Source organism: Macaca mulatta, chromosome 1 (genome assembly GCF_049350105.2).
Source record: "Macaca mulatta isolate MMU2019108-1 chromosome 1, T2T-MMU8v2.0, whole genome shotgun sequence".
Classification (NCBI taxonomy): Eukaryota; Metazoa; Chordata; class Mammalia; order Primates; family Cercopithecidae; genus Macaca; species Macaca mulatta.
Genome location: NC_133406.1, coordinates 146,720,568 through 146,746,245, shown reverse-complemented (window position 1 = coordinate 146,746,245; position 25,678 = coordinate 146,720,568). Strand labels below are relative to the sequence as shown.

At 34.0% G+C, this 25,678-nt stretch overlaps 1 protein-coding gene across 5 annotated transcripts in view; it reads left to right on the top strand.

Annotated features, from left to right (window-relative positions):
- The window catches only part of FNBP1L (formin binding protein 1 like), a 106,486-nt gene extending 80,877 nt beyond the window's left edge, over window positions 1-25,609 (top strand). The window contains exons 6-16 of one of the 5 annotated variants that reach the window (XM_015145217.3): window positions 271-375; window positions 1,315-1,443; window positions 3,515-3,661; window positions 5,322-5,525; window positions 6,945-7,103; window positions 11,671-11,685; window positions 14,711-14,820; window positions 17,480-17,612; window positions 17,986-18,080; window positions 19,912-20,060; window positions 21,900-22,166. In XM_015145217.3, the coding sequence (XP_015000703.1) occupies window positions 271-375; window positions 1,315-1,443; window positions 3,515-3,661; window positions 5,322-5,525; window positions 6,945-7,103; window positions 11,671-11,685; window positions 14,711-14,820; window positions 17,480-17,612; window positions 17,986-18,080; window positions 19,912-20,060; window positions 21,900-22,078 (1,425 nt within the window). In that variant the 3' untranslated portion in view covers window positions 22,079-22,166. Of the gene's footprint in view, window positions 1-270; window positions 376-1,314; window positions 1,444-3,514; window positions 3,662-5,321; window positions 5,526-6,944; window positions 7,104-11,670; window positions 11,686-14,710; window positions 14,821-17,479; window positions 17,613-17,985; window positions 18,081-19,911; window positions 20,061-21,899; window positions 22,167-23,357 lie in introns of those variants that run through there. The other 4 variants (XM_002801657.4, XM_077952925.1, XM_015145229.3 and 1 more) reach the window with 4 other exon arrangements.
- The last annotated feature ends 69 nt before the right edge of the window (window positions 25,610-25,678 follow it).

The window sequence follows — 25,678 nt, the reverse complement described above, 5'->3', positions numbered from 1 at the left end:
TGCAGTTCATTTCCACACAATACACACTGGCACATTTTAAAGTTATTTCTTTTTTCTCTCTTTTTAAAATTATTATACTTTAAGTTCTGGGATACATGTGCAGAACATGCAGGTTTGTTACATAGGTATACATGTTCCATGGTGGTTTGCTGCACCCATCAACCCATCCTCTGTGTTAGTTTTTTCTCCTAATGCTATCTAAAGTTATTTCTTAAATGAAGTTAGCCTAATTTTATTTTCTCAGTGTGATATTTTAATCTTTTTTAACAGAGTAAAAAGAAGTTTGAAAGAGAATGTAGAGAGGCAGAAAAGGCACAACAGAGTTATGAAAGATTGGATAATGATACTAATGCAACCAAGGCAGATGTTGAAAAGGTAAGAAATACCCTGACTTTAATGTCAAAATATTATTATTTGCGTAAGGAAAGTAGTCACGACATTTGCATCAGTACAGTATTAGAATTTACTCAAGAGATACACTGTATCTAAGTCTAAAATATACAAATATTTGCCAACTTTAAATTGTACGTATTGGTCTGAGAAAGCAATATGTGTTAGTTTATTACAATATCTTAGCTGCATTCAAATTTAGAGGAAAGATGTAGTTGCTACTGGAATTGAGTTTTTGTCCTATTCCAAGATAGGTTAGAAAGCTAAGATGTGTTGATGGGGTAATAACTAATTAGTTAGAGAATAACTGTTGTAATTTGACTTTGTGCAAGAGATCAAGAGGAACAGAACTATATTCCTTAAATAAGCATTCCTTAAAGTATCTGTGGTTCTACACATAGGTGGAAACACTGTTGAATGTTGCATTATTCAAAAATCATATTATTTAGTTTCACTGTGATTTAAGTTCCATATTTTAGTTGGATATAGGTGGATCATAAAGAAATGTTTTACTGTTAACTTTTTTAACAATATGAAAATATTCCTAAAGCTACCTGTTTTTCTCTTCTGATTAAAAGCACACTGTTTCAAACTATGAGATTTTCATCTGTTTATTTTTTTATCTGGATTTGGTAAGGAGAGTCTATATTAGAGTGGCTTATTGCTATCAAAGAATACTATTGTAATGAGGGAGGGAAGAATATTGTAATAAGGAGACCTCTCTGACAATAAGATCTGCAAGTGTCTCCTTATATTTTAAATGGTATTAATAGTTCAAAAGAGTCATGCCACTTCATTATTCTTTTGATGTCAGGTGTTGGCTTCTCCATTGATAAAATCTAGTTTTAGTATAATTTTCAGAAAAGTGAATTGTTGTGATTTTGTTGTTGTTCTTGGTAATAATTTCGACCAATTTGCCCTTAGGCCAAACAGCAGTTGAATCTGCGCACACATATGGCTGATGAAAATAAAAATGAATATGCTGCACAATTACAAAACTTTAATGGAGAACAACACAAACATTTTTATGTAGTGATTCCTCAGATTTACAAGGTAAATCTTAGATATGAAGTTGATCTAGTTTTAGAGTTGGAAGAGCTGGTGTTTAAATATAAAACTTGTAAATCTTAGACATCAGAATCTTTCTGGATTCACTAGTCATCAAGGTTAGGGGTGAGAGATTCCTTTATGATTATAGATTTGAAAACAAGTTTTTTCTAACTTTTAAGTCACACATTTTCCTACATATCTACTATTAGTGTTATAAACAGTTTACTTAAACAATGACATTTGTAAGAAACATTTAAATACTGTATCATTAAGTGTTTTGACATGACAAAGAAGAATTAATTGCATTTGTGTATTGTAATCTGTTCACCTAGAATTGAGATGTAGCTTTTTTATACCAAACCAGAGTCATTGGCATCAGTCCAGATGGCAGAAATAAATCTTACAAAATGTATTTGCTAGCGTGGATTTTGCCTGCTTGTCATGCTGACTCTGTTAGATGATAAATGTAATTCAGACTTTGAGCTTGCTTATAAATCCTGTCTGTCATCACTTGATGATAACAGTTGCAAAACAGCCTCAGGTAAAAAAGACCTCAGAATTTTCATGAGGATTAAATTATTTAATTGCCTTTTCTAGAAAGAAGAGAAATTACAGAAAAGGGATTTAGTAAAACAGTGTTGATGAGGTAGTATCTCAAAGAGCAGAGCTTACATGGGAAGAATGTCAGCCCAGGTATACTTTTTCCTCTTTATAAGGTGAGTTGGAAATACAAAGGAAGCACAGTGAGAGTTGGTGAACTGGAGTGGGAACCAGAATTCTGGTCACTGAATCCAGAGGACCAAGCCTGCCAGTCTTCACTGTGGTGCTTTTCTAGGCTTAATAGTTAAGTCTCCATATTCTGGGGAAACTATAACTCGGAGATAAACTACCTTTTGTGTTTTGGGCCTGATACTTACATTTGGACCTTTCTATGGAGCAATTCTTCTGTGAAAATACAGGTCTCAAAGTCCTAGGCTGTGGGAGTTTGGGGACACAAGCAGTGTAACTGCTTTCAACGAACAGAAAGGTCAGTGCTGGCAAATAGGATATGTAAAAAAAAAAAAAGTCTTTAAGTTGTTGGACTTCATGTGTTCCAACATATTTCCTAGTGGCATGTGCCAGTGAATTTTCAGTTGTGAGGATTCTTTATGTGCCACTTTGAGCTTGTGACTTCCTGTTTTTCCTCATGTATTCCCAGCTCTGAGCCGTACACTGCGGTAGGTCTGGGTACCTGTTGATAAACAATGAGTATGGACTGTTGGTCCAGCCAGGTCTTACCGAAGTATCCTGAATAAACTTGAGGTTAGAAGTCTCAGACTTGGCCGGGGGCAGTGGCTCACGCCTATAATCCCAGCAGGCGGATCACGAGGTCAAGAGATGGAGACCATCCTGGCCAACATGGTGAAACCCCGTCTCTACTAAAAAATACAAAAATTAGCTGGGCATGGTGGCACATGCCTATAGTCCCAGCTACTCGAGAGGCTGAGGCAGGAGAATTGCTTGAACCCAGGAGGTGGAGGTTGCAGTGAGCCAAGATCACGCCACCGCACTCCATCCAGTCTGGTGACAGAGCAAGACTCTGCCTCAAAAAAAAAAAAAAAAAAAAAAAAAAAGTCTCAGACTTGTATATGTTATGGGCCAATTGCCAAAAAAAAAATTAAAAAATAAAAAAGTTTTTTTAAAAAGCACCAGAATTTTGTCATCAAATGAAATGTTTCCTGGAAGCATAAACAAGAATACTCTAATTGAAGAGTAAAAGGTGGCAGTAGTATGGGGCAGGGAGCTGATAGCCAGTAAGGGATCCTTTTAGAAGGCTGGAATCCCAGTGTCATCTGGTTCTAGGAAAACAATATTAAGAGCCTTACTTTTTTTTTTTTTTAATTTATTTTGCTGTTTAGCACACCTCAGGTTTTAAGTATTATGAGTCAGTAACACTTGTTGAAAGGTATTAACAACAACAGCGTAACTATGAGGGTAGAAATCTTTATTTTTTGGTGGGGGATCACTAATTGATCTCCTTTAGAATGATTGAAAAATTCAGTTTTCTCTTTTTTAAAAAATTCTTGATTATTAGCAACTACAAGAAATGGATGAACGAAGGACTATTAAACTCAGTGAGTGTTACAGAGGATTTGCTGACTCAGAACGCAAAGTTATTCCTATCATTTCAAAATGTTTGGAAGGAATGATTCTTGCAGCAAAATCTGTTGATGAAAGAAGAGTAAGTGCTACATAATTATCTTTGAATGCATCTGTTTGGTTTAGGTGTGCAGTTTAAGTTAGTGAAATGAGTTGAGAAAGGGATAAAGTAATCTGATGTGTGATTCTAAATTATATTCTGTAGCATAATGTCTTGCAATAGATTCCTTTGAGTTCTAAGTTCATTCTAAATGCAAAAGTTCTAATTCTTTCTTTTAAAAAAAAAAGATTTCTAACTCGCTTCTCCCACTAAGTTTTCAGTTCTTATCAAAGAGTCTAACCTAGGAACTGTGTGTTACAAATTGTGTTATACTATTTGTTTAGTGAAAATTTAGAGAAGGATGTGGTCAGAGTTGCCTTTAGCACTTGAGCTGGATCAAGAAACGTGGGTAGCATATGGAGTGATGACCCATGAGGAGGAGGAAGGAGGCATTATGTGCAGATGAAACAGCATAGGCCGCCTCCCCTTGGGGAAATATAGGTAATCACATTGTATCTTGATTAAGGACTAGTGATCTTTTATCTCAGTAAATGTTGATTGAGTGATCAAAAAGCATGGTTGGCAGAAACTGAGGAAAAGCAGTGACAAGAGAAGAGAACTGGTGTTTGGAGGGTATCAGATATGTGCCACATATTTTAGTCTTAATGAACCTATGAAGTAGATATTATATTAGTGAGGATCCTTTCTGTAACAGCTAATAGAATTCTTAAATTTAGAAAAGAGGGTTTTTGGCTTCTTTAACTGGAAATTCCAAAGTGCATATATTATTTGAGCATGGCTGGATACAGGTTTATACAATATCATTAGAGCCCTTTTCTCTCTAATTACCCTAAGCAAATGATTGCTGAGGGTAGCATTACTGACAAAAGTAAGCTATGACTTTTAAGGATGACTTTTGACTAAAGGGCAAAATGTACAGTTAACAGAAATAGGCAACAGAAGAGGAGAGGTTGTTGTTAGGGATGGGAAGGAGTTTGTAGAGATACTCTGAAAATAATGAGTTTAAGATGTCAGTAAAGCATTCAGGTAGAGGTATGTATATCTAAAAACAATACTTATGTGAGTTTAAAAATTTTAAGTACATGGTATTAGACTTTACTTTCAAGCGTTTTTTGTACTCAGTAGTGTTTATGAGATCTTTCCCGTGTTGCTCTGTTAACATTCCACAGTATGTATTTAATGTATTTGTCTTTTCCCATGTTGAATTAGTTAGAAAGCTTTTCCCACTCATCTTTTACTCTCTTTTACAGTTAGATGTTCTTTCCTCACTTCAAAGATTAGCTTCTTTGTTGGCATCTGTCTTTTAAAGCAAAAAGCCTTTTTGCTTTGAAACTTCTCAACATTTCTACTTGATAATAACCTCTTTCTGTATTCTTTTTGTCAGTTAGGTCTTTTTCAGCTAAGTAGTCTTCAGATGAATTTCAGGTCATTAAAGCTACCAAGTAAAAACATTTTATGAATATTATAAATTAATTAAGTGGTAATTTGCAAGTATATTGGGATTAAAATATTTTGGGTTTGTTACACATTCATGGGAATAAATTATTTACTTTAATGATTACTGTGGAATTATTTATTTAAACTTATATTTGTTGTTTTCTTCTACTGAATAAAGGTATGAAAGCTAACGTGGAATTATGAGCAAGTGAAACAGTTTTAAAACTTAGTTTCTTTTGTATAGGACTCTCAAATGGTGGTAGACTCCTTCAAATCTGGTTTTGAACCTCCAGGAGACTTTCCATTTGAAGATTACAGTCAACATATATATAGAACCATTTCTGATGGGACTATCAGTGCATCCAAACAGGAGAGTGGGAAGATGGATGCCAAAACCACAGTAGGAAAGGCCAAGGGCAAATTGTGGCTCTTTGGAAAGAAACCAAAGGTAAAAGTCATAAAATTCTTATATGCTAATCAGTTTAAGTGTACCAACTAAAACAGTGTGGGTATTGAATGGAAAATGATTTACCATTAATGGAGAATAAATATTTTCAATTTGAATGATTCAGTTAACCTTTCACTTATATTAGAAATACCTTAATAGTAACAGTTATTTATGGATTTAACATTTGATTACCACTTAATAATGGGTAAGAGTATTAACAAAGTTGTTAATATCTAGTTAAATTACATGCTTTTGAAGTTTCATTTGTATGTAGTTTCCATCCGAATTTTTAAGGAAACATGATCTAACTAAAATACCACTAAAATTGCAATTCTCAAATGGAATGAATGATTGACCACAGCCATAACACATGTCAAATTAGGTTTGACAGATCATACTACTAAAATTTTTATCATCCATATGAGTTTTTAATGGGAAGAGTTCAGTCTTCTTGGTTAATTGAAGTTTAAAACAATTTCTAGTTTGGTAAGAGAATCTCACTCTTGACTTCTTGTTAGAACCCGCCTTCTGATGTGCTCTTTATTTTAGATAGATCTAGGTCAGCATGTGAGCAAATGAAATAGATGGGTGCTTTGTCTTTCTTATCAATTAAATGGTTGTACTAGTGTCTTATTAGTGAGGAGAATAGAGAAATACTTTTAATCTGATGCACTATATTTATTAAAGTCTACTTGATTATTTTAATTCATTTTTTGATCATGGCATATGAGTGTAGATAAAATTAAAATTTAACTCATTATAATATATCTATATCTTTAAAAGCACAATTATAATTAACTCATGCTTTATTTATGCTTTTAATAATATTGTCCAGTCAAGAAGTTGAGAGGTAAAACCTGTTTTAGTCAGATCAAGGTAGCTAGAAGAGCTTAGATATAGAAGGAATACTGGAATTAAAAAGGTGAAATAAGGATGAAATAGAAACAGCCTGAGAGGAAAGCCATTAATGTAATGAAAAGTTGTTTGCCTATTTTTGATAATAATCAGTTATAGTTTTAATATTTTATGTGTGACATTACCTGTTTAGATAACTTTAGGTGTAGCTGCCAGCTTTATTTCTTGACAAGTACCATGGTAGTGCTAATATTCTAGAAATTAGAAGAGAATTTTAAAATCTAGTCCATATTGCTTTCTTTGACAATATAATGTGTGTACTCTGTATTTTTAATTTGTCCGATGTAAAAAGTAATCAAGTGAAATGGTACATTTTAAAAAGTAATTTGATTTTTTTAAATGATAGTTTTGGGCAAAACTATGTTTACTTTCTCATAATATTTTTACAGAAAACTTTATTTGAGATTTATTTTGTGAAAAGTATGTTGCCAAAAATAGAATTTTCATTTAGGAAAAAACTATGCACATTTGGCTTATTGATTCCTTTCTTTATTTCCATATTAGCCACAGTCCCCACCCTTAACCCCTACTAGTTTATTCACATCCAGTACTCCTAATGGGTCCCAGTTTCTCACATTCTCCATTGAGCCCGTGCATTATTGTATGAATGAAATAAAAACAGGGAAGCCCAGAATTCCTTCTTTCAGAAGCCTCAAAAGAGGGGTAAGTTTAATAATGGGTTAAAATGCATGATGGCCTATTGTGTGTGTAGTGTGGCTTTTAATACTCTCCACCCTCATTATAAGGCTCTCTCCTATAAATACACAGTTTAAAAACACCACAGAATTAAGAATAGCTGCCCTCAAGTTAAAAACAACTCCTCTTTATAACATTTGAAATGCTCAACCATAAAAGAATGGTATTATAAAGAGGGTGCTGGGTACAATCATATTTTAGCTATTTTTTTGTTTATGTGAAATCATATGTTCACCATTGTCTTGTAATGTATTTACATTTTTAAGACTTTCAGTAATTTGTCACTGGAGTTACTCTTGTAATAATTTGTCACCAATGCTGACTTCACCTGCCAATTTTATAAAGTATTATTTTGTCGACGATAAAATGTCAAACTCAATTTTAATTGCCCTGCTTATTTTCAGATGTATAAAACACAGTTTCCAATAGTTAAAAAAATTAAAGATAGGCATTTTAAATATCAAGATTGTTGTAGATCAAATTGAGATAATATATTAGAAGGTAGATTGTAAATTGTAAAGCCTACAAAAATACTAGATATCACTGAGTAATGTTTACTAAACTGTTGTTTAGCAACAACTGTTATACTACTAATAAATACATTAGTGTTACTTTACTGTGTTAGTGAGGTAATTTTTCTTGTTTATGTTTGATTTTAAGGTGTGCTTTTAATATTAATAGCCTGTAATTTAGACTCATTTATAAGATTTGTTTGAGCATTTGTTGGAAGATTTGAAAAACATAGGTTTGTTAACCCATAGATGAGAAATCAGTCTGTCAGTGCCATAAGAAGCCTAACAACAATAATCTAAAGTTAGGTTGTTTCATTCTTCCTTCTTAGACCCTTCCCTCCCTTCTTTTCTCCTCTCTTCTCTCTCCTTTCTCCTCCTTCCCTTCTATTTTTCTTTCTTTCTGTCTTCAGATTGCATTTTGGCCTCCTGTAGAACAAGACATATTAGTTTAGGGACAAGATTATATCTATGTTGCCTTAAAACATTATGACAAACTTAACTAATGTAACTAATGCAGCAGAAATGTCCAAGTGTGTTATGTCTTTTTTTGGGATTCTTTTTTCCTCCAATGACATGAACTTCTTTGCATCTATTTTACCTGATTCTATGTGTGGATGGTAGGTAATTGATGACATTTTGAAAAGTCCCCGTGGATGAGTCTGTATTATAACTACAGGCATGCCTATAATCACTTCCAAAAGCTCTGAAGACTTGTTTGAAAGACTTTGAGAAATCATATTTGGAATTTCTATTGCCTCAGTTATGAGGCTAGAACTCATTTCTATGTTGCTTCCCTATGGCAGTTTATTTACTACTTATTTTTAATTTTAATTTTTTTTTATAGAAATGTGTTGTTGCCCAGGCTGATCTCAAACTCCTGGGCTCAAGCAATCTTCCCACTACAGCCTCCCAAAGTTGTGGGATTGCAGGCATGAACCACCACTCTTCTGGCAATTTAGACTACACTAAATATTATGTTGTTACGTAAATCATGAGAAATTACCATGTAGTAGTCACGTTTTTGTAATCATTTGTATATCCTACATAATGAGTCTACCAGGCCCAGTTAAAATAGTCATATTTTACACTATATAGTCATAGTCATATTTTTCACATATAGTCATAGAGATGCAACATAAGTGTAATTCTAAGAAAAAAAGAAAAAAAAACCTCAGGCAATTAGAGCTATGAGCCCTGGACAGAGAAGCTTAAATATGTCATCTTATTATTATTATTTTTAATAAGTTTGTAGGTAGAATTTTACAACTGTAAAACTTAAAAGCGTTTGCTTATTATTTGTTTCTCACAAATTATAGATATTCATAAGTTATTTTTGTAGGGGCCTAGTTTTAGAAGGCTGAAATCCTCTCCCAGATTTATTATTAGCTACCATTCTGAAGAAGAAAGCAGCATGCAAGATAGAAAATATGACAAACCAACTGGGGGTTTAGAGGACAGAGCAGGGAGGAAAGTGGATTACAACTTTGAGGTTGAGAAATTTTTTTCTTTTGATTACTGTTTGGTATTTACTAGATATGTATCTCAAAAATTAACCTATAGAGATTTTTTTTCCCACTTAAGAATTTTCTCAATATAGAAAAATTTAAAAAAAAGGAGGTAAGCTTTAAGTAAGCCTATTTATATGTTTTTACATGGAGTTTTCAGTCTATTAAAGATTACAGAACAAGTCTAGAGGTTTCTTAAAACCGATGAGTTGTACCGTTCAGTTCAGAAACTCTTGTTTTGTGCAATATTTGCTGCACATTGCTTTTCCTAAATAACTTCTTTAAAAAATTATGATTTTTTTTCTTTCTTTTCCTTTTCCTTTTTTAAAGAAAAACTGGTGTGTACAGAACCCAATATAAATTAAGGATATGAAAAATGTTATCTTACACCAGTGTTTTTGAGTTTGACAGTGGTATCAGCAGATCTTTTCTGAGGGAGGAAGGTCTATAATTTCATTCTGTGACATTAAGTTCTGTTAATGGATATTTGAGGATATACTTGAACTTAACTACTTAAAAACAAACTAATAAATTTTACTCTATTGCTACTTTATTTGAGTTTTATTGGATACTATTTTTTAAGTTATTAGCAATGAGTCCAGGTTTTCTCTCTGAATTATTTATGACTTTATAGACTTTCCGAGACTTTTTTCTAAGCTTTTCTCTCTCCAGAGTAGTTCTCATGAAATTTTGTCCTATGTAAAATGAAATACACCTAATAATTGTAATTGCCTAAATGATTTCCTTTTTAGCTCTCTTGTGTTTATTAAATGTAGTTGAGTATATGAAATTTTCTAGTTTATGAGTATATAATTGTATATGAGACTAAGATATTTTTGTGTGGAACCTGTATTAGTTTAAAACCTTACACAGAATATATGTCTACTATTTTTACAAAGAACTTGAGTTTTGTATATCCCCAAATCTAATTATCAGATTTCCAATTGATAGTAAGACTAGATTAACAAACAGCTAAAAATTTTGATATTTCAGCTATAATTATCTTAATGCTTTCTCTAAAAGATTAATATAGAAATTGGAAAGATAATTTGAATCACTTAGAAATTTCGCTGGTGAAAATTATCAACAGATAAGTCAAATTCAAATACTTTAAATGTTTTGTTGCTTGTCCTGTATATAATTTCGTTTAATAACATTTTTGAAAGACCATGAATATCTTTCTTTAAACCTTTTTATTTCCTTACCAGGAGTTTTTTCATAGCAAAGTAAATTGTGGTTTTTGTTTCTCAAAAATACTGACAGTCTAAAGAATGTTAAACTTAATTTGGAAAGATAATGCATAGCAGTGACCAACTCATCAGAGATAAGGGGTAGATATTTTTGTCAGATTATTTATTAAAATTCATTCATATTTTTAATGTGAATTTTTTACCTGACATCTCCCCAACACCTTCTCTTAAAACATCATGATTTAGAAAACAGGGAAAAGTAAAAATTTTAGAGGCTGCTCACCAATTGAGATGAATGTGAAGATTAACTTTATAAAACTCTGTTGCATATTCTGGGTCACCGTGTGTGTGTATGTGTGTGTGTGTGTGTAGTTGGGATGCTAGATAGATGCTGTGCCAGTTGGAGAATCCTACTGACCCACAAAATGTGGGAGATATATCCATATTCATATTCATATCTATATCTATATACACACACATATATATACATATATAAAGTATTGTTATTGTATAAGAGCACTATGGTTGGTCTCTTCAGAATCTGTGTCATTTCATATTTTCAGAAAGAATACATTTTAATCAGTTTTCTATAAATTGAAGTTATGTTTTTAGTGTTATTCAAGCATATGGATTTTAAAATAAAACCTGAAAAATAGAAGCTATATTTTTAAAGCAAAATTCAACCTATATATTTGTATGTATTAGGAAATGTGTATGGGAAACTTGAATCTGGATAACTCACTATTTTGAAAATAATGTGTTTTTAATGTATCTCTACATTTAAAAAGATCTTAAAATGAAAGTAAAAATGTTCCCTCACCTAACCATGGTATATTTAAATTCAAACAGTACTTGGAACTATAAAAATGTAGATAATAGTGTTTTCTTTAATGCACTGGAAAGAACATTCTATTTTTTTAATATTTCACGTAAGATTTCTTTTTAAATGTCTAATCTTAGAGCTCATATTCACCTTTTCAAATGTTAGTAATTTGAGAATAAACTGCTATAGAAGTGAAATCCACTTACATAAAATTCACTTTAAAATAAAATGCATGATTACAGATAGAATGTTTATTTTTAAGTTTTAGTTAAACATAGAAAATATCTGCCCATTATCAGTGTATGCTTTTTTTTTTCTTTTTTTGCAAGTAATTTACTTTTCCAAAATGTGCTTAAAATGGTTTTTCTGGCATAATTGTTTGAATTGTGAAATGTATGTGATTTATTTTAGTATTGTAAAAAAGAATAGGCTATTGCATCTTCTGTATTATGGTTTCCTGTGAATAATTTACCATTTCTTTCTGTTTTCCATTGAACTATTCAGTGGTCGGTGAAGATGGTAAGCCTTATGTGCTGATCTATATACTGTGCCAACATTAAGTAATCTCAGAACATTGTTTTGTTTAATTCAAAGCAAGTGGTAAATTACATCCCACGTTTTCACCTTGTGTGTTTTTTCTTTTTATAGTTTCATAGTCCAGCATATGCCAGTACTCTTGATGTCATAAGATTAGAAAATAATGTGGTTAATTGTCATCAACCCATTAAGTTCTTAAATGTCATTGAATGGAGTCCTTGTCATGTTACAGAAGAGGGTAAAATTGTGGTTAAACATTTTTTAAAGATTACGTGGTAGAGCCACAGTTTGTTATGCAGAAGGAAAATTTAGCAAATATTATTTTTCTTAACAGCCTTTAAAAAAATCATATACATTTGATTTGTAGTTTTATCACCAGAATCATTAGATTTTTCCAGAAAGAAAGAAAAATTTCCTGCTAGTATCATTATGGAGTTAGTCGTTGGTTCTTCTGTACTATTGAAGGAGAATAGAAGCACATATGATCTAAATATCCTGTGTGTGTTTGGCAGGCAGCGGGGGCGGTGGCAGAGAAGGTGTGTATGGGTTTGGGATGTTCCTTGGTATGTTTATTTCAAACAAATTAATGGATCTACATTAGGAACTAACCCCAAAATTATTGTGTAGGAAGCTACTGAAAAATAGATTACTCTTTTTTTACACTGTTGGAATCAGCCTTTTATAAATTCCTTTGTAGTAAGAGAGGTTGTTAAATGTCCCAGAGGTCTTCTGAACATCCATAGGAAATAAAGTTAAGTTTAATTCTCATATTCTATATAAGAATAGGGTTCTAATATCAAATGGGATATTCAAAATGTAAGTGCCTCAGTATTTACTGTTCATAAATTTGAGAACAGGGTTTGATAAGGGATATGTGGAATTCTGGCAGATTTACTTGTAGATTATTGTGAGTTTATCATAATTTTAACAACAAAAAACCCACAGTATGTTGACATGCATTTCTTCATCTTATTCAATACTTTTTCAAGATTTTAAGAAATATTTTTAAAAATATAAATTAGGAAGTTTATTTTTGGCATATATATGCTAGTTTTCAAAACTTGTACTCCTTGTCTGTAATCCCAGCTATTTGGGAGGCTAAGGTGGGCGGATTGATTGAGCCCAGGAGTTCGAGGCTATAGTGAGCCATGAGAGCTATGATCACTCAACTGCATTCCATTGTGGGCAGCAGAATGAGACCCTGTCTCTACAAAAAACCTTCAACTCCAAATTAGATAAAATACGACAAATTTATGTTACAAATTAACCAGTAAATCTAAAGGAAATCAACAAAGGAAATTTCACTATTGATTTATTTAGGTCAGATTGGGTTGATTGAGATCCTTGTTTCTAGTGATTGGTAAATGAAAAAAAATAAAAAATACTTAGGATCCCCTGCGTTTTTCTAGCAAGCTTGTTGAATATCCATAATGTACAGGCCACTGGGGAAAGAGACTAGGGATTCTGTTATTAATTAAATTTTACATTTAATTATAGCTCATCCTAGGAGTGAGTTTTCTCTTTTCTGAAAGTAAGTGACTCATTCTTACACATGGTGAAATAAAGCTATTTAGCATATGTTACAGGCATAAGTGGCCCAAAGAGCAAGAATGTATTTGTTTTGAGAGCTCCTTTTAGCATCACTTTAACAAATTGAATATTTATATGCTTTTTTCTTTTCTTTTTTTTTTTCTTTTTAAAGATGGAGTCTCGCTCTTGTCTCCCAGGCTGGAATGCAGTGGCGCGATCTCGGCTCACTGCAGCCTCTGCCTCCCGGGTTCAAGTGATTCTCCTGCCTCGGCCTCCCGAGTAGTTGGGATTACAGGCGCCCACCACCATGCCTGGCTAATTTATTGTGTTTTTAGTAGATACGGGGTTTCATCATGTTGGCCAGGCTCCAGGCTGGCCTCAAACTCCTGACCTCAGGTGATCCACCCGCCTCAGCCTCCCAAAGTGTTGGGATTACAGGCGTGAGCCACTGCGCCTGGCCTCATATTAATATTCTTAAAATAACCATTTTGAAAAGAAAATGAATAGTGATAGGCATCATCAATTTCTGGAGTATATATAAAGATTTAAGTAATATAGGTTTATATTAAATAGATTCAATAGTTGCTAATATTGGTTCTGTTGTAATCTGTAATAACATAAGTAACAGTGATTAAAATAACATTTAAGGGAAAAGATGTCAGTTGGATCAGATGTTTACATTTAGATACTAGTACTTTTTCTTAAATTGCATAGTTTCTTGAATATCAAAATTTAAAAAATTTTTCAGACATCAAGGATCTTTCCTAAAGAAGGATTTTATCCTTCTTTCAGTAACAACTGAAGTATGTTATTTGGTTTACAAAAGGTTAATTGAAAATACACTCTTTGTTGGAATATAGTTTCTGCTCAGTGGATAGTTCTGTCTTTGGTTTTTAATGACCAGGTATGTTTTGAATGGTTTAATCAATCGTTCAAAGACTGTATGTAGTATCAAAGTATATTTCATTAGATTGTCTTTGTGAGGTAAGTTTCTTAATTATATTCATATTTTCAGTTTGAACATTTGTAACATTCTGAATGTCATGGCAATGGGTTTTATTTGGAAATGTTGTGATATGTTATATATAAAACAATACCCTGTATAGACAAGAAATGTTATGTGTTTCCATTTTGTTGTTGTTGCTGTAAGAAGGTTTACATGTATTCATTATAATCTGCCAAGATTGGAAAGTAATGTGATACTACCTACTGGTTATCTGTATCTGGGTATGATTTTACCTATTCTGTTACATGGTTTTATAAAATGAATGAAATTTGAGCTCTTTCTTCAGTACATTGTTTCATTAACATATACGCATAAACACACACATCTGTGTAGATTTTTTTTAAGGGGTTGCTTGAGGCAAATTTGAAATTAAACTTCAGATTGGTATGTATTCTTATTTTATAGCAGGTATATTTTAAAAATAACGTTTCCTGAAAATGTCCGTTATAATGATTTAGATTCTCTTTTCAGGGCCCAGCACTAGAAGATTTCAGTCATCTGCCACCAGAACAGAGACGTAAAAAACTACAGCAGCGCATTGATGAACTTAACAGAGAACTACAGAAGGAGTCAGACCAAAAGTATTATTCCTTTAAGTTTTCTCTATCATTATTGCTTATTTTAGGATCTACTTTGAGTGACACCCTTAAGTATGATATACAGAAGCCTTAAAAATCATATATACCAATTGAAATATCTTTTGAGAGAAAATTATACTCCTACCCTGGAAATTTTTATGGTTACCCTGTCATAGGTTAGAGAATTTCCTTGGTTGCAGATTTTTATTGGATGCTAATAGTGTATATTTATGTCTTCATTAATTTGCAAAAAATTTCTCAATGTTTTATTGTCAAGAGTAGTTTCACCAACACTAACCACCTGTTGTTCTTTGATACATTTTCATTTTGCTTTTATATGTGAATTGATTTCATTAGCAACCTGAGGCTGTTTTGTATGTAGCAAAACATTTGGCAGACAGTGCTTGATTACTAACAGCTTCATATTTGTTCACACATAGGTTTACTTTTTTATTTCATTTTTACAAGAAGTTTCCTCTAGTTTAATTTTTTTTAATGGACATAGAATTATATATGATAATTAAAGTGTTATTACAGTGAATTGGTGACTTGCTAGATCTTCACTGAGGATAAAATTGGAGCTTAAATTGTAGCATGAGAGATTGAAGTTTTGATGTTAAGAATTAGTGTATCAGATATGAAGTGGCGCTTAATCATATGAAATATTGCAATACCTTTGATTCTCATTCACAGTAGCTGTGTTCTGTAAAGTCACTGTGAACCCTGAATTATGGAATATTGAAACATTGCTCTTGTGGAGATACAGGGTTAGGTTCTAGGTAGCCACTGGTCACAATGTTTCCATCAGCTGATTGACACACAACCTTTTTTTATTTGTGTTCCTGTGCAAAAACACCTTATTTCATATATGATGTTGATTTATTAACTTTGAATTTTTTCTGATAGCACTGTAACTCATGCTTGAACAAAGCTTATCTAAGACATGTATTTTCTCTGTAAGTAATAATATTACGTCCTTCTTTTGCTTAAGAACACTAGACAGCATTTCATTGCCATGCTTAGGGGCTATTTTAAACACCAAGATCAACAAAAAGCACAAAAATGTGAGAAACATTGCACTAAATGAGTAGACTGCAAAAAGGATACATGTCCAGAATATGAGAATACAAGCAGAAAGGCCAGAGTATTACTGGTTTGACCTCAGCTTGGAACCTGAATGTTACCTCTGGTGACTCAAATTTTTCTCAGATATCTCCATGTCCAAAACAAGAATAAAGGCACAGAAATGTTAATGTTCTTGCCATGGCCTGGAATTAGTGCTAATCCAGAGAGACTTGGTTCAAAATTATGTGGAGCATAATAATAGAAGTTGAGGATGAAGAAGTATAGGACTTGTGAAAAATTTTGAATGCTTTTCTGTGGAGTTCTGTAGGTATTACAGTCCCCAGTTATTGAGAGAAGGGGTAACATTATTAGCTCTGTGTGCTAAAAGATAATTGAAAGCTGTATGAAGGGTAAATAGTATAGGAAAGAGATTGGAGGTAGAAGACTTTAACAATATGGGTGAGAGATGCTGAGGGCCTAAATTAAGGTATGGCCATGGGAATAGAAAGGAGGAATAGATAAAAGAATCATTTCAAAGCCAAAGTAGGTTGTACTTTTCTCCTGATTGGATGCTGGAGAAGAGAATACATGGAGGAAGCTTAGAAAAAAAAAAAAAAGAAGGCTTGCAGCTATAGATTTAATTGCAACAATAAGAAAAAAGTTTAGGGCAAAGATAAAGATTTTGTTTATGTTGATTTTTCAAATGTGAAAAGTCCATATTGGAAGTGTCCAGTTGAGTTTAGAAATATGAATCTAGAGTTCAGGAGAGAAAGAGGTCTGGAGATACGCATTTGAAAATCATCTGAACATAGATGATATTAAGACAATTAAGAGATCATCCTCAAACAAGACTGTAGGAAGAGACGCGAAGAAACGTTTGTCATTTTATGTAATACACATTTAAAGGTTGAACAAAGGAGGAGAAAGAAGCCAGTGAGGGAGATTATGAGAAAGAGGAAAAAGAAAATGTACCCTCTAGGAAGTCATGAAGGAAGAGAGTATTGAGGAGTGTTAGTCAATAGTGTCAGATGTTAGAGTCAAGAACAGCTAATTGAGGCATAACCGATTGTGATATGATTAGAGAATAGGAGGTAGGTTGAGAGGAGTTGGCAAATGACTGACTTTGGGTGGGGGCAAGTTAAAGCTGCCATTTCTATTTCTAGCAGAGGTGAGTGGGAGGACAATGATGATGTATGAGCTAAGGAACACTGTGGAATAGTGTGGCTGAGTTGGAATATAATGAATTTGATTTGGGACATGACGAGCTGAAGAATGTTATTCTAGCCCTTGATTTTGTGTGTGTGTGTGTGTGTTTGTATATATACATCTAAATAAAATTCCTTGTTTAGAAAGCAGGAAATAAGAAATGAACTCTGTTCTCTTTTGGTATTCCGATTGTCTTGATAAATTACTGACTCTATATATGTTATCACCTTTATGCAAATTGTCTTTAATCAGGTCGTGTTAGACAAACTTTAAAAGATATGACTCTACTTAAGATTAAGCTGCGTATGAGTCCCCAGAGTCAAATAAAACTCTTTTATCTGGAAGCATATGAAGTTAATATTTAATTCTGTGGTTCCCTTCTCTTTTTTAGAGATGCACTCAACAAAATGAAAGATGTATATGAGAAGAATCCACAAATGGGGGATCCAGGGAGTTTGCAGCCTAAATTAGCAGAGACCATGAATAACATTGACCGCCTACGAATGGAAATCCATAAGAATGAGGTAGAGTTGTTATTCAGCAGTTGTCAAGATAAATTATTTTTATAAACTTCATTATGATAGATTGGTTTTTCTTAGAATTATCTTCAAATGTTTATATTTAATGTTAGGGTTTATGATCTAAAAGTGTTATTGTGATGTGTGTTATTTAATCTCCTTGAAGTTTTTTATTTAGACCTTTATATAAAATTAAATATTTATACTGTTTTTTTGAATCAGCTATAAAGTTGATCATTTGACCAATTTGGAATAAAGGTTTCACATCTCTAAGAATTACATAATTATAAAAACAAACACATTTTAAATGTAGAAGTATAACTTATGAGCTTTTAAACGTATTTATTGAGCTCAGTTGTTTGCTTATTTTTTTCCTAAGGCTTGGCTCTCTGAAGTTGAAGGCAAAACAGGTGGGAGAGGAGACAGAAGACATAGCAGTGACATAAATCATCTTGTAACACAGGGACGAGAAAGGTCATTTTTTGTATTTTATTTGTATTTCTTCTCCCCAAAGTTTTCTCAACCTTTTGTCCTAAACTTTATACAATTCGTTTTTTTCTTCCAAATTTAACAAGTTCAGCTTTTAATAACCTCAGTCTTTTGAACCTAAGTAATTTTCTTTAGTGACAATTACAGATGAAGTAGGAAAGTTCATCTTGCTATTCAATCCTAGTTTGTCATGCATCCAAACACAGAGCTAGGAACATAGAAAATTCTTGGAGCTACAGTCTGAGGGCGTAGGCTCCTCAGGCATTGGAAGGTTTCTTAAGGTTCAAGTGGAGTTAGGGTCGCTTATGCCAAAGAAAAATTTTGCTATCAAATAGCTCAGAGTTTTGTGAAGAAAAAAAACACGTATTGTTAGTTTGGACCAGAGCTTCCAAAAGACACTTTGCTAAGTTTCTGTACCACTGGGACATTTCTTTCTTGATGTATTGTATCTTTTTTTCCAGAATAAAAGTCCGCAAATTAGGATTCATCTTAGAGAAGAATGTGAGCGGCCTAGTAACAACTCTTAGTTTTCTACTTAATTATAGTGTAATCTAAGCAAGTTCATTTTTAATGCTCCCTGAATCTCAATTTCCTGAAGTATAAAATGGAGGTTAAAACATCCACCCTTTAGGTTTGTTAGTATAAAAGTAAATAATGTACCTAAAGCACCTAGTAGTAAATAGTGGTAATAATAGTATGACTTCTTGAAAGAGTACGTATCTTTAATCTGTCAAGAGATACCCACAAATTACTGGTTTTTGTTATTAGGTAAAACTCAGATTAAAAGGATCTAATTTCTTTGTCATGTGTTATTTCTCTGGCTTCAGGCTTACTGAAAGTACTGTTAAAATCTAATTCTGTAAAATTTTCCATTATTAAATCTAATTCAGTCATTGGATTCTTCAGCAAAATTATTAACATTTTTCTCTGATTTAAAAAATTTTAAGAAAAATAAATTATATTTGTATTACCTGCTTTTTTGGATTTTTTAAGTTACCAACTTCCCTGTTACCATGATTAGTTGGAAATTTACTTTATGTTTTATTTTAGTTGAGAATCTTCTAATTTTCAGTGACAGAGTGAATACTTTACCCCTTCTGGCTTAAACCAAAAATGGACTTCATTGGCTGACTTTAGGGAGAGCTTGATCTAGGAGCGCAGATGTTATCCCCGGGACTCGATTTCTGTCCACCTCACAGCTGTGCTTTCTACTGTGTTGGCTTAATTTTAAGGCTCCAAAGCTCTAAGTGAGTATTCCTGCAGGTTCAAGTCCAGTAGAAAAGGGACAGAGTGAGTTCTCTTCCAAGAGTCCCAAGCAAAAGTCTCTGTGCATTTCTTACATCTGATTAGGTTACAGGACTTCCTGTGAACTGGTCATGCAGATGCTTGCTCTGATGGCCATTCCAGATCCAGAATAGAAACAGTTCAACCTGAAGCTTGTGAACTAAACATAGGTCTGCATGGGTCCCCTAAGGAATTTTAGGATGATAAACTTGGGATGATGGAAGACAAGTGTCTAGAACGTTTTTCTGTTTTATCTCTAGACCTGGTGATAGTGAGATGTATTTACTGAATAATACTTTGTGCCTAGAATATTGTAATCTTGTAATTTTTTTATTTCAGGAAATTCAGCAAAGCAGCATTTTGTATTAGAAGTAATTTGTATACTCGACGTTTGAAAAAAATAGGGCTTAAGTGGAAACCGTGTCATTAATATTTAATTTTTGGAATTGATCCTGAGGATATCAATTTATAAATAATCTATATAATTCTCATGTTTATGATACTTGATCAGAGATAATTTTTTGTTTTACAGTCCTGAGGGAAGTTACACTGATGATGCAAACCAGGAAGTCCGTGGGCCACCCCAACAGCATGGTCACCACAGTGAGTTTGATGATGAATTTGAGGATGATGATCCCTTACCTGCTATTGGACACTGCAAAGCTATCTACCCTTTTGATGGTATGATTTTCTTAATAATATTGTATTTGATAAAATTGGTTCTTTAAAAGTATTTACATCGAGTCACTCACTGTAGTGTCCTTATTTAAGTAATACACGTTGTCAGAAAATTATCCCATTTCGGCCGGGCGCAGTGGCTCAAGCCTATAATCCCAGCACTTTGGGAGGCCGAGACGGGCGGATCACGAGGTCAGGAGATCGAGACCATCCTGGTGAACACGGTGAAACCCCGTCTCTACTAAAAAAATACAAAAAACTAGCCGGGCGAGGTGGCGGGCGCCTGTAGTCCCAGCTACACAGGAGGCTGAGGCAGGAGAATGGCGTAAACCCGGGAGGCGGAGCTTGCAGTGAGCTGAGATCCGGCCACTGCGCTCCAGCCTGGGCGACAGAGCAAGACTCCGTCTCAAAAAAAAAAGAAAATTATCCCATTTCTTTAGTATGCATACTTTTGTTTTAACTGTATTATAAATGTAGATATTTTTCTTCCATACATGGAATTAAAAGGAAATTACCCATGTTACTAGCATCCTAATACAGATTATTAATTAATTATCAATTTTGGTCAATGCAGAATTTTCACCAGAGTTCTTACTAATGTGTACATGTCCTAAACAAAGTTGAGACATCTTGAACATGTAGCCCAACCCAGGAAGCGGGATGCTGGTGGATGCCACTTCATGTTCTTCCTCCTTGTAGCTTACTAACATTAAGATACAGGCACGAGGCATAGTTAGCTGAATGCCATCATCATATACTAAGTCTGTAGGCCACCTGTTTAGATGAAAGTGGGAGAGAATGTAGTAGCTACTGACTGTGCTATCTCTTACCCCATGAAAGTTGAAGAACAAACTCTGTAAGGGAAGTAAGGCACTGAGGCCCTCTCCTGCAGATTTTTAGTTCCTCTTTCTCCTGGACTCTGAAAAATACTCTCCCTCAACTAGCAGGAGAGCTGAGTAACACTTTCATTAAAAAACTGTTGTAAAATGGTGCTTGATTTAAGGTCCTTCTCCCCACTTCGTGTTGGTTTAAAATTGAGCAAAGTCTCTAGTAACTTCTTATTAGAAAATATATTAAATTTAAGACCTTGCAACCAAGTGCAGTGATGTGTGCCTGTAGTCCCAGACACTTGGGAGGCTGTGGTGGGAGGATTGCTTGAGCCCGGGAGTTCGAATCCAGCCTGGACAGTAAGACCCTATCTCTAAAACAAAACAAAACAAAACAAAACACTTGCTATAATGTAATCTAGAGAGTCGGGAAGTAATTTAGCACACGTTAAATGAAGATTCACTTGTGAAAATTGTTACTGCTAAGCAGGTTGGGGGTGGTTGGGGATAGAGAGTAAAAGAGTTGTGTATGGCCATTCTGTTTCTGCCACCTCTAGAGTCAAACCTGTATTTTTCTCTGCTCTCCCTTCAAATGGTATTTTTTCCTTCTTTCTTCCCACTCTTTTGCTCTCTAGTTACTATTTTCCTAATCCATACCTAATGAATTTTTTTAGATAGTAAGACACTAAAATTTGGGTAAAGAGTTGGAATAGTGACATAGGAATTAGAATACTCTGTCAACTCATGTAATGTCACTGTGGCTCAGTTACCTTCATCTGTTACATGGGGGTGATGTTATCCAGCCCTGCAGGCTTATTATGCAGCTCAAATGGGAGAATGAATATGAAAGTGCTGGGTAAACCACAAAGCATAATAGAGATGTTGCTAATGAGAATCAGTAGTTCCAGATACATTGAAATCTAATAGGGTTTCATTGTATTTTGTGTGTTGTATTTGTAACTTTAAAAAAATATATCACATTTCTTAAATTACGCTTGTGAAAACTCTCATCTAGGACATAATGAAGGTACTCTAGCAATGAAAGAAGGTGAAGTTCTCTACATTATAGAGGAGGACAAAGGTGACGGATGGACAAGAGCTCGGAGACAGAACGGTGAAGAAGGCTACGTTCCCACGTCATACATAGATGTAACTCTAGAGAAAAACAGTAAAGGTGCAGTAACTTATATCTAAAGTAACCAGGCACCTTTGTGCCGTGTGTGACATAGAAAGAGTAACATAAAATGAAAACACATTCAATAGGTTGAAAAAAATAAGAAAACTTAAAGGGCATCCAAGATTAATTGTTCACTATGTGAGCTGAGTGTAGGCTTGATCTTGTGAATATTACCACAAGAAACATTTTGTGGCACTTTACTGTTTGAGTAATGTTGGTGTGAAGCTTAATTGATGCCTTTTGCTTTATGTCCTGCTTAAGTCTGTGTGAAGGATTTGTGTTTTTCTGCCTTACAAATAGAATTTGATTTATTGGGCAGGAATTCATGGATAGTAATGCTCTCTGCCCCCTTTACTTCAGAAAACACAGTGACTATAGTGAATTTGAATAAGTGAAACTGCTCTGAAATGCCATGGAAAGCCGACTCCCCAAAGAGTGGTTTCTTCTAGGAGTTTGAGTTTGTAGCTACAGTTTTCAAGAAGAAAAATAGTAGTTGGAAATTTGGTAAAATAATAAAATCATTTTCATTTTCTTCCCTTTTCTTAACTTTGGTTTCCTAAAGGAAGAAAATAAACACGTAGCACATAATCTATTTAAATAGATTTAAAGAGAGTTGCAAAATAAATCTCCTGGTCTAGCTCTTAGGTGAATAAAAGAGATTTTGTTTGAGACCTCAAAATATTTTGAGGTTAACTGGTAATTTTCAATAATTTACAGGCTTCTTTCCAAACTAATCTTATACTTTGTATGTTTGATCTTGAAAATATCTTTTGGGAAATACCACTTTAGTGATTATTTAGCATTTAGCAGTTACACAGAAAAATACATAGTTATATAGAAAAATACACATTTGAAGATAGAGGAAATGTTGAATGGAGGGGAAGTTTTGACAGATTTTATTTTAAAGGAGAAACTTTTTGACTATCTGGGTTAAAGGAAGATACGTATACCACCCTTTAGGGCATTTTGTTATTTTAGCTGAATCGTTAGTTATTAGGATAGATAAATTTTTCCAGTTAATTTCAGCAAGCATTGTTGGAAACACTGTGCAGTCAAGGACTGTGCAGTGCTGGTTATGTGATCACACCCTGAGTCAGTGGTGTGGGGAAGTAAAAGTGAAGAAGCAGTAAGATTGGTTTTTAATTTTGCCTATGTTTTAAATTCTCCTGGTATTTTCAGTAGCTGACTGTAAAATGATTAGAGACATTTGGGACAGGCACTTTAAACTGAACACCCCTTTTGGTTTTACCAAAGGTCTTCAGTAATTGTTCTTTTCTTTTTCCTCCTGGACTGCAGGTTCCTGAAGAGGGTTTCTGAGGAAATGGGCAAGATGTTGAAGGAGGTTACATGCAGCTGCTTTTGGGGGGAGGGTATTAGAGTTGTCAGGCTCAAAGAGAGTGAGAGAAGCAAGTTGCATGAGTGCATGTAGACATGATTATTTTTTACTAACTTCATTAGCATTTCCATACATTGTTTTTAAAAATCATACCAACCCTTAAGTTCTTAGTTCACAGTTATTCCCACAAAAGAAAAAGCCAACAATAGTGTACCATTTTTCTATTTATTTTATTGCTGTCTAATCAATAAAGAATGCAGAGCTGTCAAAAAATGTGTCTTACATTAGCGTCCCAACAGGATTGTCTCCCTCCCAGCTCTGTTTTAATTGGCTTTTAGACCCACTATCTGTCAGATCCTTGCCATCTGTCAGTGTCTGCCTGTGCCACCTCCGTGCTTGCTTAACATCCTGTTGCATGTCTAGAGTGACTGAGCTAGATTTTTCAGGCATGTCTTTAGATTCCCTTGTTCTTGTCAAAGCCTTTGTTTTGTTTTACATTTGTAGTGCAAATCACTTTGTCAAACATCTCCAGCACGAATGTTTCCATCCTAGTATTTGTGCACACTGCTATAACCTCCCCACTGCAAACATTCCAGTTTTGGCATTACGAAGAAGTAGCCTGTGAAGCTGAGGTATTTATGATAAGAAAAAGAAAACATCTCTGCTGTAGCCTGCAGCCCAGTTGAAAGAACTCTTTGAAACGTGACACATCTTCAGCACCTCAGTCTGGGAAGAATCTATAGTCAGCACTGAAATCCTGGCATAATAAACACGGAAGATACTCACCACCTCAAGACAAAGGACTGTTGTCAAAAGTCAGCTGCTTCCATTCAAATGCTGCCTTAAACTAGAGTGCCTAAATCTGTTGATTGCCAACACTACCACTACAGTATCCCACAAAGGGCTTTATGTGTCAGCTCAGTGCGACCTCCTTTAACTCTGCAGCACTGCTGCAGCTACCGACGTAGCCTCGGTAGGTGGCTATTAGAGCTCTACCATATACAATGGTGCATCTTCAAATTTATGCATCAAACTAAAGACATGTCCAAGTCCATTTTACTTTCCTCAGTGTTTTTATGAGAAGTTTTATGGACCTCCCCCAATTGTCTTTTTATTTGGGGTTATGACGATCATGTTTGATAATTACAATGATAGTCTGTTTCCACGTGATGCTTTTGTTTGAACCTGATAAAATTTAGTGAAACTTTGTAATGATCTATGTGCACTTTTACTTGTAAAATGGAATTTCTGTATGTTTATACTTGTAAATAGGATTGTTGTTAGTGCTCCTGTTGCTCATGGTGTCCTGCCTCGCATTTGTGATTCTGTTAATGACTTGTATCTTAACTAATTTCTTAGTGGTGTTGTAATAGGGAGATGGGGCAGGTGGGGGGTTATTTGTACCACTGAATCTTCATTAATTTGATTCTTTACTGTTTTGAGGGGAGAAAGAACGTGAAATGGTTTGTGTATTATTGAATTTTAAGCAATATTTTAGAAGCTGTGTGACTGCTTTAATAACTTTTTCCCAGTGTTATTTGAATCATACTACCAGTTATACTAAAGCTAAATGACAATTGTGTGAAAGTTACTGCCTTCATAAGATCAAGTCACCACTGTTACACAGCTGACATATAGTGTATTACCTTTGCAGCTAGTAAACTATAAAGTTTAGATATTGAATCTCGTTACAGGGTTATTTATATAATGTGACATTATTCAGTACTGACAGACTACGTGAAGTAGTTTTAAAATCTAGTGCTATTTTTATTTTAAAGGTTAGCAATGAGGAGGAAATGTGATCTGGCTGTGTTTGTCTTCTGTACAAAGCCTGAAGTGCTTATGGTTTTCTGGCTAACAGCCACAGAGGGCAAAGTTTAAGACTATCTTGTAAGGACTAACTGTTCTTTTCAAGCTACTGTTTGTTTTTCTAAAAGCAGGATTTGCTTCCGTAGGAGGCAAGTTCCTTGACGTGGAATAGTGCAACCTGTATATGGGTTATTATAATAGGAAAGACATTTGTACTTGCACAGTTTAAATCATTCTTAAATTTTGAACATGTGAATTGTCCCAAAAAATCTTTAATTTTTTGGTAATTTTTACTCTCTTTGTGCACATGTTGATTTCTTAATGGTAAATCCTTCATTTAAAGATAGTGTTCTCTGTTGAGAATATTTTCATGGAATAAAACAATCTTTTCATGGCCTGTTAAGGTGTTTAGTGTGTGATCTTTCATTGCTCTGTGAACCAGAGATGTGATGATTTTGTTCTTGAATGTGCC